Here is a 15,524-nt window from a genome sequence, read left to right as displayed (position 1 = left end):
CATTACGTGTTTTTAATTAAGACATCTTAATGTCTTTTCAGAATTGCCAGGGTTGTCTTTGACTTGCAGAAGTGATGTTTTTCATTAGGAGTCGGGTAGGGAGTGTTGTAGACCATTCCCTACGCAGTTTGTGTCCCTCTCCCAAGTCAATTATTTACATGCATTTCACTGACACCCAGGGCCCTGGTTTCTCACATATTTTGTGCTTTCAGAGCACAGTTTTGTATAACTGTAGGAATACCTGATGCCTACTACAATATCTAAGCCTGTATCAGCAGTGTGCACATGCAGGTTCTCTACACATTTACCTTTTGTACCTCACTGAGGTTTCTGAAGATACCCCTTTCTGTTTGCATACCCCTTATTTATCTTATTATCTGCTTTTTACTCCCCCTTCTTCCTCCCCATTTCTGAGAAAATTAATTTCCTCAAGGTCATCCAGCTGTATGACCATTTCCATTCCCTTCTCATTTTTCAAAGGCTTGGTTGTGCTGCAGCCCAAGTCTTGCATACTATCTCTAGCCCATGTTATGGTGTTGGCATGAATACAGTAATAACACTGATAACTCAAAGTGTCTGATCCTCTTCTACCATTTGTAATTACACAAGAGTTATTTCAGTTTTCTGTGGTCCATTATCAACAGGATTGTCAGTGAACGTAAAGGAATACTAGGAATTACTGCTGTCTGGAAGAATTGTTCATATTTTCCTGTTGTTCTATGAACTTGCTAACTGAAAGATGAAGTCTTGTATCACAAGTGTACCATTTCCCCTCCCCGACCCTCAATGTGTTTATTCCTTCTTTGCACAGTTGGCAGTTTTTCGGAACACTTAGACCAAGTAAATGGGAGAAGTGAGACTATGGATGGCACAGATAACTCCTCAAAGCCACCCAGTGAAGTTGCATCACAAATGGCTCGTCAGCGATTAGAAAGCACAGAGAAAAAGAAGATCTCTGGAAAAGTCACAAAGTCCCTTTCTGCAAGTGCTTTGTCTCTCATGATCCCAGGAGGTAGAGATAAGTCTTTTTGTTTGAAATGTTATGATTTATGCATGCTTGATGTTTCTTGATGTAAGTGCAAGACTTGGAAAAGTCCAGAGTGGATTCTTTGTCACACTTTCTATTTCTCTTGTTCACATGTGTTAACAGATGGTGCAGTCTTGTCAGTGAGTTACAGTGGTCACATTACAGCTGAGGGACCTTCTGTGACAAATGAAAATGTATTTTAGTGGTGACTACTTCGTGTTTAACTGTATGCAGGCATCAGTCCTTGGCCCATCCTACAGTAGGGATGAAACTTCATTTTCAAGTAGCTCACTATGTACAGCTCCAGGAAGAGCTGTTTGTTACAGCATCTCATTAAGCTTGACTAGTTCTCTCCCATCTCCCATAAGGAAATGTAATAAACCAGAGACAGCTACTTTGAGAAGTATCACAAAAGTAGAAAATAGCATGCAGGCTGCAGTTTGTTCTACATTGACTTAAATGGAGTTCCCAAAGGTGTTCAGGAGGAGACTTGATGGGATGCTTGGTGCCATGGGTTAGTTGTTTGGGTGGTGTTGGATTGGTTGATGGGTTGGACGCGATGATCTTGAAGGTCTCTTCCAACCTGGTTTATTCTATGTATTCTATGTAAATTTGAATGGAAATATAACCAGTGAGTGTTCTCAGATGTGGCTTTACTTTTTAATGTTTCAGCATCAAATTCTAAATACTGTAAACTTTGAGGGATTTTTTTCCATAGATGGGATTGCATGCTGGACATATGCTGCTTTTAAACCCTAGGTATAGTATTTTTGTGTGTCTGATAAAATAACCCTGAGCTTGTTTGATATGTTCAGAGGTGGTTTTGATAGTAACTTCAGCATGTTGCTTTGAGTCCTGAAGCTAGTGGAGAATTGTGGAGTGTTGAAGAGTTGGTTCTGTCTGTCCTTTTTAGACTTCTCTTTTGGAAGTGGGTGGAGCACTTGATGGATAAGGAACTGGCTGGATGGACACACTCAGAAAGTTGTGGTCAACAGCTTGATATCGATGTGGAGACCAGTGACAAGTGGTGTTCCTTAGGGATCAGTAGTGGGAGTGATGCTCTTTAACATCTTTGTCAGCAGTATAGGTGGTGGGATTCAGTGCACCCTCAGCAAGTTTGCCAACAGCTCCAAGCAGTGTGGTAAATGTGCTGGAGGGAACAGATGCCATCCAGAGGACCTTGACCTTGAGATTTAACAATGCCAAGTCCAAGTATTGAACACGGTACAGTCCCGAGTGCAAATACAGGTGGGATGATGAGATTGAGATTAGCCCTGCAAAGAAGGACTTGGGGTTTGGTGGATGAAAGACTCGGTATGAGCGAGCAGCGTGCACTTACAGCACGGAAAGCCACTTGTATCCTGGGTTGCATCAGAAGTGTGGCCAGGGGGACAAGGGAGGTTATTCTATGCCCTGCTCTGATGTCACCCTAGAGGGAGTATGGAGCCCCCAGAGTAATAAAAAAAAGATGTGGAGCTGCTTGAGTGAGTCCAGAGGAGGGCTTGAAGAGGAAGCTGAAGTATGTCCACTGTGAGGTCAGACTGAGAGAACTGGGGTTCTTCAGTTCAAAGAGAAGGGTCTAGGCACATCTTATAGTGTCCCTCCAGGACTGACAGGAAAGAAGGGGAGGGACTTTGCAAGGGAATGTAGTGATAGGAACAAGGGGGAATGGTTTCAAGATGAAAGAGGGTAGATTTAGATTAGACATTAGGAAGAAATTATTTGCTGTCAGGATGATGAGGCACTAGAGCAGCTTGCCCAGGGAAGTTATGGATGCCCCCTCCCTGAAAGAGTTCAAGGTCAGTTTGGATGGGGCTTTGTGGAACCTGATCTAGTGGAGCTATTCCTGCCCATGGCGGAGGGGTTAGAACTAGGTGATCTTTATGGTTCCTTCCAACCCAAACCACTTTATTGTTTACCTGTCTTTGGGTTGAAAGAAAGTGTCCTGTGCCCTCCTTGGTGAGGAGGGTTGGTGAGAAAACATTGTGCTACTGTGTTTTGGAGTCCTTGAAGAGGAGAAAGACCTGTATGATCCCTATTACTGCAGGAGTTTCTGATTTAATTGGTGCTTTCTACCTTCTTTACAGTTCAAAGAACAGTATAGGGTTCCTATGCAATACCTGTCATTAGAATACATAGAATAAACCAGGTTGGAAGAGACCTTCAAGATCCCGCGTCCAACCCATCAACCAATCAAACACCACAGCTGCTGATCACGACATGTCAAGAGGAAAACATTGATCCTTAGTTAAAGAAGTGTATTTTGCCCCTCCTTGAATGAGGACAAGTATGTGACAATGAGAAGCATTTCTGTAATGCTCTCCAAACATGAACCATCTCTCTCACAAACTACATGAGAAGGGACAATGACCTTCAGTATTGTCACTGAAACTGCAAGTGCCTTGCAAACACTCCGGGCTTATTCCTTGTTTAGCCACCTTCTTCTAACCAGTATTTCTCTCCCAAATGTCATGTGATTCTCATGTACCCCTATAACAGCACCATGGTTGTGGTTTTTTGCTGGCCTGTAGTGCATGCAAATTATTGAGATTAGCTATCACAGGAGCAATATATATACACAGATAATTGCGCAACCGTGTAACACTCAAGAGTTATTATTCATCAGTTTGTATTCTGGTAGCTCTTTCATAGATGTTGAGTAAGAATCACTGAGTGCAGAGATGATACAGGCTGAGTATCTGTGCTTAGTAAACTACAGTTTTCTTGTGGTTTCATCTTGGCATGATTTCTGTAAAATCCAAACTTTGCCTACATTAAAAAATGTTGTCATTATATTTATAGCAAGCAAAATCTTACTTTAGCTGTACATAATACTGTCAAACAATGCTACTTTATCCATGCGTATCCTTAAACTACAGCAGCAGATGGCCAGTGTTCCTAACCTAAAGTCATGTAGCTGAGAGTCACAGGACATGTCCCACATGCAGCAGTCTGGGAAATCTGGGCATATGTCAGAGCCAGCAGGTAACAGTGACAGTCCCTTTGGAGTTAGGCTGTTCTATGGGATTTCAGCATTAGCCCAGTGATACCAATCTCTGGGAGCCTCTGGTGACTCACATCCAGGGAGCAGCACCTCTGCTGTCAAAGCATATTCACGCTTGCATGACATGGCTGGGCAAGGACACCAAACCTAGTATCTCTCTGGCCTGCATTACTTTGCAGAGCTGTCACTCTTTTACAATCTCCAAAGTGTGTTTTGTGCTGCTGCAGTTGTGTTTGCTTTTGCACAAGTATGAGAACATAGTGCTTTCAAAACAATGAAGCAAACGAAGCAGCAATTGGTGTTGCAATAAATTCTTGCATGAGTAGCAGGATGTAGAAATGGAGGCTTGGTACAAGCGTTAACTGTCCTAGGTAACAACTAGGTACTGTAGTTTAACTGCAGTAGTCTTTATCTGCATCTATATGTAACTGAAAGCTAAAAACACCTAGTGCTTTGTTTAGCACTGCTGGATGATTTTGAGGATAGTAATCACAATAACATCTAAGGCCAAAGTCTGAATTTATTTATTTATTTTTTTTGTAAGTATTGGGAAGAGGAGTGAAAATCATTCTTTTAAAGTGAGCAATGAGTGTATTTCCTGTCAAAAAGGAGAAATCAATCTACATCTAAAAAGATAACCTTTGCATTTAAAAATACAGTTTATACTACTAGGAAATAAATTTAGTTCTGATAAATTTAGTTCTAAGATCACTGAGATGGCCACTGATTGAAGAGAAGAGAGTGCTTATGCAAAGACAGTTACATATTTCACAGTATTTCACAGTATAACTAAGGTTGGAAGAGACCCCAAGGATCATCGAGTCCAACCTGTCTCGGTAGACCTCACAACTAGACCACGGCACCAAGTGCCACGTCCAATATCCTCTTGAAGACCTCCAGGGATGGTGACTCCACCACCTCCCTGGGCAGCACATTCCAATGACGAATGACTCGCTCAGTGAAGAACTTTCTCCTCACTTCGAGTCTAAACCTCCCCTGGCGCAGCTGGAGACTGTGTCCCCTTGTTCTGGTGCTGGTTGCCTGGGAGAAGAGACCAACCCCTTCCTGTCTACAACCACCTTTCAGGTAGTTGTAGAGGGCAATGAGGTCACCCCTGATCCTTCTCTTCTCCAGGCTACACAAAGGTGTTCATAAAATCAAACAGATCCGTGTTCTGTATCTGTGTTTGTATGTGTTCAGAATGTACTCTAATAGGCAGATTATTTTTCTTCCAGATGTGTTTGGTGTTTCTCCTTTGGGAAGTCCTATGTCTCCCCATTCCCTATCATCTGATCCATCATCCTCCCGAGATTCATCTCCCAGCCGTGACTCATCAATCACTGCTGCAAGTCCTCACCAACCAATAGTAATTCACAGTTCAGGAAAAAAGTATGGCTTCACCATCCGAGCCATCAGGGTTTATGTGGGCGACAGCGATATCTACACTGTGGACCATATTGTTTGGGTAAGATAAAAGGGTTTTGGTTATTTACAGCCACAGTACCTGTAGTATTTTTGTGTGTAAATCATGATGTCATGACAGACAATTTTCTTTAAATGAAATTCATTCCTGTTCACAAGAGCAGTGTTGGTTGGCTCTAGGGACAGCACAAGCCACCTTTGGCAGAAGTGGCATTCACATGCAATGTGCCACTCTGCATGGGTCATTTGTTTTTGGCACGCTTGGCAATTGTGAACAGCCATGTCTAAGTTCAGAGTAGTTTAGCAAACCAAAAGTTGGTGCAGCCTTCCTTTGATTGAGGGCAGGGCCTGAAAAATAGGAGCTTTTAAACAGAAATTGTTGAAATATACATGTAGCTGATTCATGGTAGACAGCAGTATTTTACTAGGCAGAAGTGAGTTGATTGTAAACAGTGGGGTTTTTTGTGTAGAAATGCACAACTCATTTGGAATTGCTAATAACTTCTGAGGAATTTGTCACAGGAAAAGGTCTGGCCTGTTTAGATAAATAATGAATTTTTCATCCCTTGGTCAGTACTAGTTTCAGCAAGGCAGGCTAAAGGAAAAGACAGCACTTCTTGCATTCCATTGGTTATCAAACTTCTTAATTTTAAAATAATTATGTAAATCTGTATGTATTTACATCTGTTTTATAATTGAAGTTCATAACAAATTATGTATAATTTATTATACATGCATGAAGATTGTGTATGTGTGTATAAACTAAAATATATCAATTACCTTAAAATAATTTTGCACATTTTATTACAAATATATCAAAAACTTTGAAGTTTTGTACAGCACTTTGTTTTCAATACGCATTTGTAGGTTTTGCAGTGGCAGTGCTACTGATGCAGTTGTGTATTACTTATTTCTCATTCATGTTTATTTCTCAGACCTATTAATCCATCATCAACATTGAGTCTGGAGAATCAAGTACATTTAATTGATAATGGAATAAGTAAAACAAATTATTTCTTGCCACTGGTGTAGCATTGGATCAGTGAAATGGAGGGAGGAAAATGGTACAGTGCAGTAGAAGTGTAATATTTTTGTTTTCTCTTTTCCCAAAATTCTGTAGGTTTGTTGTTTGGGCTTAGCTATGTAAGGACTGTAGGCTTCAGTAGTCATTGCATGACAAGGTTTCGAAGGCTCATTTTAAAATATAATGAATTATTTAATCCATCTTCAAAATAACCTGCAAATCAGTTTGGTTTGGTACTTCATCACCTTTGTGCTACACCATTCCCTCTAATAGGCAGCCTGGTGAGCTCGAACCAAATTAGAACAATCCTGAACTCTATGGTAAAGTACGAAAGTTAAACAGGAATTCACATTGTATGTATCCTCTGATTTCCAGAATGTGGAAGAAGGAGGTGCTGCTTATCAAGCAGGTTTAAAAGCTGGAGACCTGATTACTCATATCAACGGAGAGCCAGTGCATGGTCTTGTTCATACAGAAGTCATTGAGTTGTTGTTAAAGGTACATTTTGGGCAACTGGGATATAAAAGCGCTTTCTCTTTTTACCAAGGATTAAGAGGTTGTTTGTTCTCTTCAGAGATTAGTTACTAGATTTTGTCATTGCTCAAGTACAAACTCTAAGATGCTATTGCACAGATCTGGAGAAAGGTCAATGGCTTCATGTATCCTGCTGTGCTCTTGGTGTCAATGCAATAAACTCGCACCGTTGCTGAGGTAGCCAAAGTACATTTGAGGCACTGACACAAACAGAAGTCTCTGTCTCTGAAAAAAATTAATATTTTCAAGCTCTTTCTCAGATTTCCCTACCTTCATAAGGTAATTCAGGCTTTTGGTGATAATGCTACATCTTGTTTTCTCCTTTTAGGATTAAATCAGCAGGGAAAAGTGGAAACAATATGAAATCTATTCTTGTCTACCATATAGGAACTTGCCTTTTATAATCTTAAGGACCAAAAAGCAGTTTGTCCTGTATGTAGCCAGGCACGTCCCAGAGAGCTGCTTTGCTTAACAAAGTTCTGGTCCTGCAGTTGGATTTCTATCACATTTTTCTGTTCTGGAGTTTTCTGAGGTCAATTCTATAGAAAATTACATGTTTTCCTTAAAAAGAAAGGAAAAAAACAACAGCTTTTTTTAACAAACAGTAGTGATTTGTTTTTTCTGTAGCTACTCATATTGCAGTTTTCATGTAATCCTTTTAGCACAGTCTGGCATAGGTCTGAATTATTTTAGACAGCCCTATATTGGCTTAGGTTATAAATTGTTAATAATAAATTTACATGAAGAGCTTTGCCTGTCAAAGGAAGTTGTCAGTGCTCAGCGACAGCTATACTTGATGGGAAATCACAATGTTTCTGTAGAATCTTCCATCTCAACAGTTGCAGTCTTAGTCAAACCTTGCTCTCCTTCTGTCCAGCTACAAATTCTTTGTCCCAAAGCTGGAGAGGAGGTAGCTTAGGAAATGTGGCAGCGTATGGGAATTTTCCAGATCTGGCAGTGTCTGCGTAGGGCTGCTTACACTGCCAGCTCTTACTCTGGTGCTGGAGTTCTGCATTGCTGCGTTTGCATTTGTCAATAGCTTCAATGTAAGGCAAAGTTGCTTTGTATTACTCACACCTTAAGGTTCCTCCTCCATTTTTTCAGAGTGGTAACAAAGTCTCAGTAACAACAACCCCTTTTGAGAACACTTCGATCAAGACAGGCCCTGCCAGGCGAAACAGCTACAGGAGCCGAATGGTCAGGCGCAGTAAGAAAACAAAGAAGAAAGAGAGTTTAGAGAGGTGAGTAATCTGTTTGTTTCATGGCAGACAGATTTCCTTATGTGTGTGTATACCTAGCAATTAATTTAAAATATGAAGTTAGTAGAATTCTCTGTCTTGTTTTCTACATCTTTTTCCGATGTAATATTTCTCCCACTTACTAGAAAATGAGTGGATTGTCTAAATTTCACACTCTGCAGCATGGCTTGCTTTTGTGTAGTATTTAGATCTAGTATTTGCTTTTCTGAGGGTAATGGGAGGGGGAAGCAATGTCATCTAGTGACGATCATGTCTTCTGTGCATCTTAACATCCAATTAATCCTTTGCTCTTCTCACACTAGGAGACGATCTCTCTTTAAAAAGCTGGCCAAGCAACCCTCTCCTCTTCTTCACACCAGCAGAAGTTTCTCTTGCCTGAACCGGTCACTTTCATCAGGGGAGAGCTTGCCTGGGTCTCCAACCCACAGCCTGTCTCCTCGATCACCTACCCCAAGCTATCGCTCTACTCCTGATTTTCCATCTGGTGAGTGTGAAGATGTGGAGGGCAGAGGAAAAGGACTTGAAGTGTATTCTGCTTCTTGTGAGCCCCTCAGATCTGTGAAACTACACTAACAGCTATGCTGTGCTCTGACAAACGTAGTCATTGAACAGCTGGTTTCTGTCTGGAAAAGGAAAAAGAGTACTAAAAATCAAATGTGTTTTCATTCTAGAGAAACACCTAGAAGGGGGAACTGTCTGCTAGGCTTGTCACAGACTTTAAGTCCAAGACCTGTAAGTTGAATAAAAAACAATCCACATTTGTAGTAGAAGGTACAATCTCACTCTAGGAGAGGGTGATCGATGAAAGAACAAAACTGAGGAAAAAGTTGCTACATAATGGAACTATCATGGGCACTCAGGAATGCAGGTTTATTGCTGAAAAGGTTAGTTAAGTTCTGAAAGGTTCATCCTTCTGGCCCCTGAAAGCCTTCTCCTTTTTCCTCTTTTACTTCTGTCACTATTTCTGTATGTACTAAAACTGGCAGTTATTGTACAGTCCCTTGGAAAAGGTAAATTATTTGAAAGGTCTCAGTCACTGATTTGAAGTGGCAGAAAGCATTAGCTGTTCTCTTTAAATAGAAGGAAGTGATAACAAAAAAGGGATGAAGGAACAGAGTGAGAAAGGGAGAAATAGCAATGTAATTGCAGAGAGGGGGGTGGTTTGCAGCCCTCATTCAGAACCTTTCAAATTTTTGAACATTGTGGCAGCAGATGACCCACAAACCTTTTGGACTGGTAGAAGTTCTGTGTCTCACTGAGCATTTGGACAAGGATCAGAAAAATCAATTGAACATTAATTATTTATTTTTTTTCCCCCAGGTACTAACTCTTCCCAGAGTAGCTCCCCTAGTTCAAGTGCTCCCAATTCTCCAGCTGGTTCAGGACACATAAGACCCAGCACTCTCCATGGCTTGGGTCCAAAGCTTGGTGGGCAGAGATACAGATCAGGAAGGCGCAAATCAGCTGGCAGCATTCCTCTCTCTCCTCTTGCACGGACACCTTCTCCAACACCCCAGCCAACATCTCCTCAGCGATCTCCATCACCATTGCTCGGATATTCAATTGGAAATACAAAAATTGCTCAATCTTTTCCTAGCAAAATGCACTCCCCTCCAACTATTGTAAGGCATATTGTTAGGCCAAAGAGTGCTGAGCCTCCAAGATCTCCACTGCTAAAGAGAGTCCAGTCTGAAGAGAAACTTGCACCCTCTTATGGCAGTGATAAGAAACACTTATGTTCACGAAAACACAGTCTGGAAGTGACCCAGGAGGAAGTGAATAGAGAATTACCTCAAAGGGAGCAAATTCTTCAGAGCTTGGAGGAGAAGGTATGTGATGTGCCATCACTCACACGAGTCAGGCCTGCAGAGCAGGGCTGCTTGAAACGACCCATCTCCCGAAAATTAGGTAGGCAAGAATCCATTGATGAGCTAGACAGAGAGAAGTTGAAGGTCAAGATAGTTATGAAAAAGCAAGAGTTTGCTGAGAAAACAAGTGCTGCTATGTATGAACCTAGCAGTGAACCAGAAAATCCTGATACCTTAAGACTGGAAGAAAGAGATAAAACAGCATTCCAGAAGGTATTAGAAAGATTAAATCAGTCTGAAATAAAATCTGTTGCTTTGGAGGCCCAGTCAGCTGGCATACTCAAAGATACCATTCAAAAGAATGCAAACTTGAGATCAAGTGATGGTGTTGCTTTAGATGCACAGATGGGGTGTCATGGGCTTCCTCCTAATGAACTCAGTCACATTTCTTATGACTTCAAAAGAATTTCCCCTCCATGTACACTGCAAGATATGTTACCTCAGTCCTCTGACAGGATGCCAAATGGAAAGGGAGAAAACACTGATAAAAATGTATCAGCAAAAGAGTTTGCCAAGTTTGAAAGATTAGATGGTAAGCTTGCAAATATTGATTATCTTAGGAAGAAAATGTCCATTGAAGAAAAAGATGACAGTGTCTGTCCAGTGCTAAAACCCAAACTGACATCAAATGTTCATGAATGTCTTCAGCTTAATACAGGAAGACCCTTAAATGTACAGCAGGACTCCTCTGCAGTTGCTGATGGTAGAACATTAATTGGCAGTGCACATGCTGCTCAGGTTAACTCAGTTTCTTTTGTTCCTCTCAAGACCTTGAATAGCCGAACGGACATGAGTGTGGAAAAATCAGCCCTGATTTCCACTGAGGCTTCTGTCAGAAAAAGCCCCTCAGAATATAAACTTGATGGGAGATCCTGTTTAAAGCCAATAGAAGGCACACTAGACATTGCATTACTTTCTGGGCCACAGATTCCAAAGACTGAACTTTCTCTGTGTGTGCTGCCGGAAGGACAGAGCACCAGCAGTGATGGGGGATCTCCTAAACTCCCAGTACCACAAGGGGGTGGAGGGAAGGCAGAACCATCCTGTCCAAAAGAACAGTTTTTAAGCTATTCAAAATCTGGCAAAGTCGATGTATCAGAGACTCAGGTTCTGCAAACAAGCAAGAGTTCTCCAAGTCCAGCAGTCATCTCTGTGGCTGCAGAAGTAGTGACAGAGAAAAAGATTTCTAGTCCAGCTACTAAAGGCAGTGTTTCTGTTATCAAAGATGGTCAGAGGAAAGACACTTCTCCTTCAAAACAGAAGGTCAATTCAATGGATATGAAGTCTTGTGTTATTCAGTGTCAGTGTGTTAAAACCAGTCAAACATATTCCAAACTTTCTGCTATCCAAAGCAGTCCTGAAAAAGCTTTAGAGAAAGAGAAGCAAATACAAAAGGAGTTGCCTGCCAAACAGCCAGTAACCCAGAGAAGTTGCGAGCCTATCCCTGCAAAGGTGGAGGTGATCAGGGAGTCATCTCTGAAGGTATCTGCCACAGATATCTTGATAACAAGTTGCTCCAAAAGCAATGAAAAAAAATGTGCTGATTTTGCTATTCCCCCTCAGATGCAAGGAAAAATGCAGGCAGCTGGCCCCAAAGCACAACCTAAGGATGGCAGAGAATCAGTGAAACAACTAGGCAAAGACAGCAGCAGTGTTGCTGGTAGTTCTGTGGAAAGAGACATAACCAAGAACAATGTTCTCAGTGAGTCTAAGAAAGTTACCACAGAATCAAAGAGTGAAGCGCTTCCACCTAGACAACCCGTGCAACCATCAAGAGACTGTGATCCTAAAAATGAGAAGTCAGCATTGGTTTCCACTGTGCGGAAGGGCAATCCCAAAGATATAGGAAATAAAGATCAGAAACAGGTTGTTGACATAAGGCTTCAAAGTACTGGCCAAGAGCAGTTCAGCCAAGTTCCTCAGCAGCAGCTTAATGCTTCAGACTCCCCTGCTGTGGGAGACACTCCAAACAGAAACCAGGCTGTAGATGTTCATGTGGAAGTTCAAGAACATGTGAAACCTGCTGCTACTTATGTAGAAAGCAACAGTAATAAACACAGGCCAGCCTCTGATACAAGTTCCTCAAAGTCTAAGTACATGGATAAACAGATATTGTCACAAAAAAATTGCACTGCAACTGCAAAAGAAAAAGAAACTACTATTCAGGTGTCTCCTAGCTCTTGGAAAGATGGGAAGCATGCCAATAAAAAAGTGCTGGATCCCCCTTCTTCTGTTTCAGACTCTTTGAGAAAAAAGAGCAATGAACATGTGCAGTCCAAAAGGCCTGTGAGTTTAGAGCAGGGTTCAGTAGCCACCCTCCAAATGAGCAGCATTGCTCCTGACACCAAATCCAAATTCTCTGCTGTTGTCCTGGCACCAGCAGGCCCAGAAAGTTCTAAGCAGATGCAGAGGCAAGAACCATCAGGTTTGGAGGACTCTGCTGATCAAAAGCAACTTCACCTCAGTGAAAAACAAATCACAGCTCCAAAGTTTTCCACTGTGAAAGACTGTCTCTTGCTGAGCAGAGAGACAGACAAGAATCCTAGTAACGAGATGGTCTCTGCAGACAAAAGACCTGAAGGAAAAATATGCACTGACGCACTTTATGTTCAGCTTGACAGTAGGAAAGTAGAGCCTACCCTTTGCCTTGCAAACTGCAATGCCAGAGGAAAGGGAGCAGAAAAAGCAATTGCAAGTAGCAAAAGCTCCCAAGACTCAAAAGGGAAAGGACAAATTAATCAAAAACAGCCAGAGGAGGCAAACAAGCAGGTTGCAATAAAACATTTGTCAGCTGCCAGCAGGCAGGGCTCTTGCCGAGTGGCTGCAACCCCCACAAAGCCACTGACTTGTTCAGCCAATTTCTCTGAATGTAGACAAGAAGTACCTGTTTCGTCTTCAGCGAAGAGTGATGCTTCTTCAGCAAAAGTTAAAGCAGGCTCATCTGAGCTTCCTGCAACCTGTAAGGAACTAAATAAGAAAAGCAGCAATTCTGCAGGGAGCAGTAAGGCAGAAATGAGTAAAAGTGTTTCACTGGTGGCCTTGCACAGCACTGCTGTTGCAGTAGAAGCCTGCCACCCTGCTTCAAGCCTTAGAGGGAAACTTGGAAATCAAGACAAGTCAGTTTTTGTTAACACTGTGGAAGTAAAGGGAAAAGATGCCGTTCAGGCTCAACAGTCTGCTTCAAGAAAACAGAATGTAAGTAAGGATTTATCTAGGCCAGCAACCACACCTGACCGCCCTAACGCACTTTCTGATGACAAAGATTCAACTCGGCAACGGCAAGGAAAGGAAGCTTCACGGAGCAGTCCTCACAAAAAGTCCTGTTAACTGTAAGACCTGGCAGGTGTGAGTTCCAGACTAGCATTGGACTGCCTTTAAAACCAGCACTGTGTCGTGTCTTTGTGCAGCAAATCTTTCTTGTCACTAAAGAGAATAGAGGGGATATGTAGATAGGACTTTTTTTTTTTTCTTTCAAAATGCCTTCCCAATTGTAACCGGTAAAACTGTTAACATATAGTATTTGTACAAAAATACCTTTACAGCTGACAGCTGTTGAAGAAAATACTTCCTCTGTAAATACTCTGTTTGGGGTTTGAATGTAGCATATATACTTTGCTGCTGATTGCATTGTTTACTCTCCCCTTTTTTAAGATAGTTGCTTTGCCACTTACTTGCCATACTCGAATCTGAAACAATTACAAAACCTCAGACCTGGCATGAATATGCCCAAGTATTGGTCTGACTGGAAAACCAAAACAGGCCACAATTTTGCTTACTACAAATTCTATGTAGGGATTGAAAAAAAAAAAAAAAATTATTGTAGTACAGAATAACTATGGTGATTTATTGTGGGTTTTTACATCTATTTTTGATCCAGTTTTTTCATACTGTTCCTGATTGACTCCTTCAGCGGATCTAACACTAGACCCAACTGCATCTCCCTGCTGCATAAAGCCTGTCTCCAAGAGTAGGTATCATTAAGGCTATGGGAGGACCACTTGGTTTTCAAGGTGTTCCAGCAAAGAGTCATGTTTTATGGTGGTTCTTTACTTGTTTGTTGGAAGCGTATTCTGTGACCCTCACCAGACAAGGCTGAAACTATGAAGCACACACCATGTGCTTAGTTTTTGCTGCAGTTCTCTCTTGAATTCCTTGAGCTTTTTTAAATCCAAGGCCTTACAGTGTGAGGCACAAGTATAAGCACATTACTTGCAGTACTACTGGTATGTTCATCCCTGTTTTGTAATAGATTTAGAGAACATATATTACCATGGCACATAGATCTGCATAATTAGTGTCTTACCACTCTTAGCTTTTTTCTGTTTCACAAGTAAGGTAAAAAAGGGGGGAAAAAAGTAGTTTCAGTATCATCAAAAAAGTTCAGGACATCCAATACCTTTAATGCATCGCTGGGGCCTTACATTGTACTCTTTACTTGCTGTTTTTAGCAAGTAATTCTGGGTTTTACATTCATTTCTAAATGCATTGAGTATCTCCATGCATTCCATAAATCAATCTTTTTATTTGTATGAAAAAAAAAAAGTACTGTAATTATGAAAGAAGCATTTTATAACAAAGGAAGCTGTTGGAGATATCTGGTGCTAGAATGTGATTGTCTTTTTTACTTTTGCTAAGCCTTATTTAAGTTTTATGTGCGGGGGACATACAGATGGTTATTCTAGCATTGAGGTATTTAGTTAATTTTGAAGGATGTAAGATAAAATTTGAAGCATACAGAAGCACTACAAAAATACCCTGCCAGATGTGGAGGGTTTTGATGATTAGGATCATTAAAATGTTGGGTTTGCTTATTTCTGTTACATGTGCCCATACTAGAGCTAGGCCCCTACCTGTTTCATCAGGGCTTATGGATTGTCTTTCTGTCTCAAAGTCTAGGAAATGGTTCATAGAAGCACAGTGTAATCTTGACTTGGAGGTTTGTATGAAAACCAACAGTGTGCAGAATTAATTTCCCTCTGGAGAGAACTTTAGTAGTACACCAATTAGTGGAGTTGGATTACAGCAAACCTGTCATGGAAAGATACTGCTACAAACAAATCCTTCTAATTTTTCATGTGGCACTACAACATTCATTCTGCCTTTGCATTCACAGAGGAGCTAGTGAGCAGCAAATAATAATTTTTGAGCAGTTCAAAAGATAAAATGGTCTCAACATTTACAGTTCACCTGTGCTTGGCTGTTACTACAAATAAACGCTAATGCACTTCGAAGTAACATTTCTGTCTGGGAGGTATTTCCTAGTTTACAGTCTTCTGCATTTTTTCAGCTGCCCTCTTGTTTCCTTTAAAGCACATATAGCTATTTGTTTACAGTATACCTGATGTATATTTTGTATAGTTCCTTATCACTTCTGGCAAATAAGTTC

The 15,524-nt window shown here is 41.2% G+C and overlaps 1 protein-coding gene across 1 annotated transcript in view; it reads left to right on the top strand.

Moving 5' to 3' along the window:
* MAST4 (microtubule associated serine/threonine kinase family member 4) overlaps nt 1–13,932 on the top strand; it is a 118,505-nt gene extending 104,573 nt beyond the window's left edge. Inside the window, exons 21-26 of the mRNA XM_054179009.1 lie at nt 812–1,012; nt 5,267–5,496; nt 6,853–6,975; nt 8,116–8,252; nt 8,573–8,754; nt 9,591–13,932. Of these exons, the coding sequence (XP_054034984.1) occupies nt 812–1,012; nt 5,267–5,496; nt 6,853–6,975; nt 8,116–8,252; nt 8,573–8,754; nt 9,591–13,465 (4,748 nt within the window). The 3' untranslated portion in view covers nt 13,466–13,932. The remainder of the gene's footprint in view (nt 1–811; nt 1,013–5,266; nt 5,497–6,852; nt 6,976–8,115; nt 8,253–8,572; nt 8,755–9,590) is intronic.
* Nucleotides 13,933–15,524: the final 1,592 nt, after the last annotated feature.

The sequence above is a fragment of the Dryobates pubescens genome, chromosome Z, assembly GCF_014839835.1.
Source record: "Dryobates pubescens isolate bDryPub1 chromosome Z, bDryPub1.pri, whole genome shotgun sequence".
Taxonomy (NCBI): domain Eukaryota; kingdom Metazoa; phylum Chordata; class Aves; order Piciformes; family Picidae; genus Dryobates; species Dryobates pubescens.
Note: the sequence above shows the minus strand (reverse complement) of the source record. Positions and strands in the feature narration are given on the sequence as shown.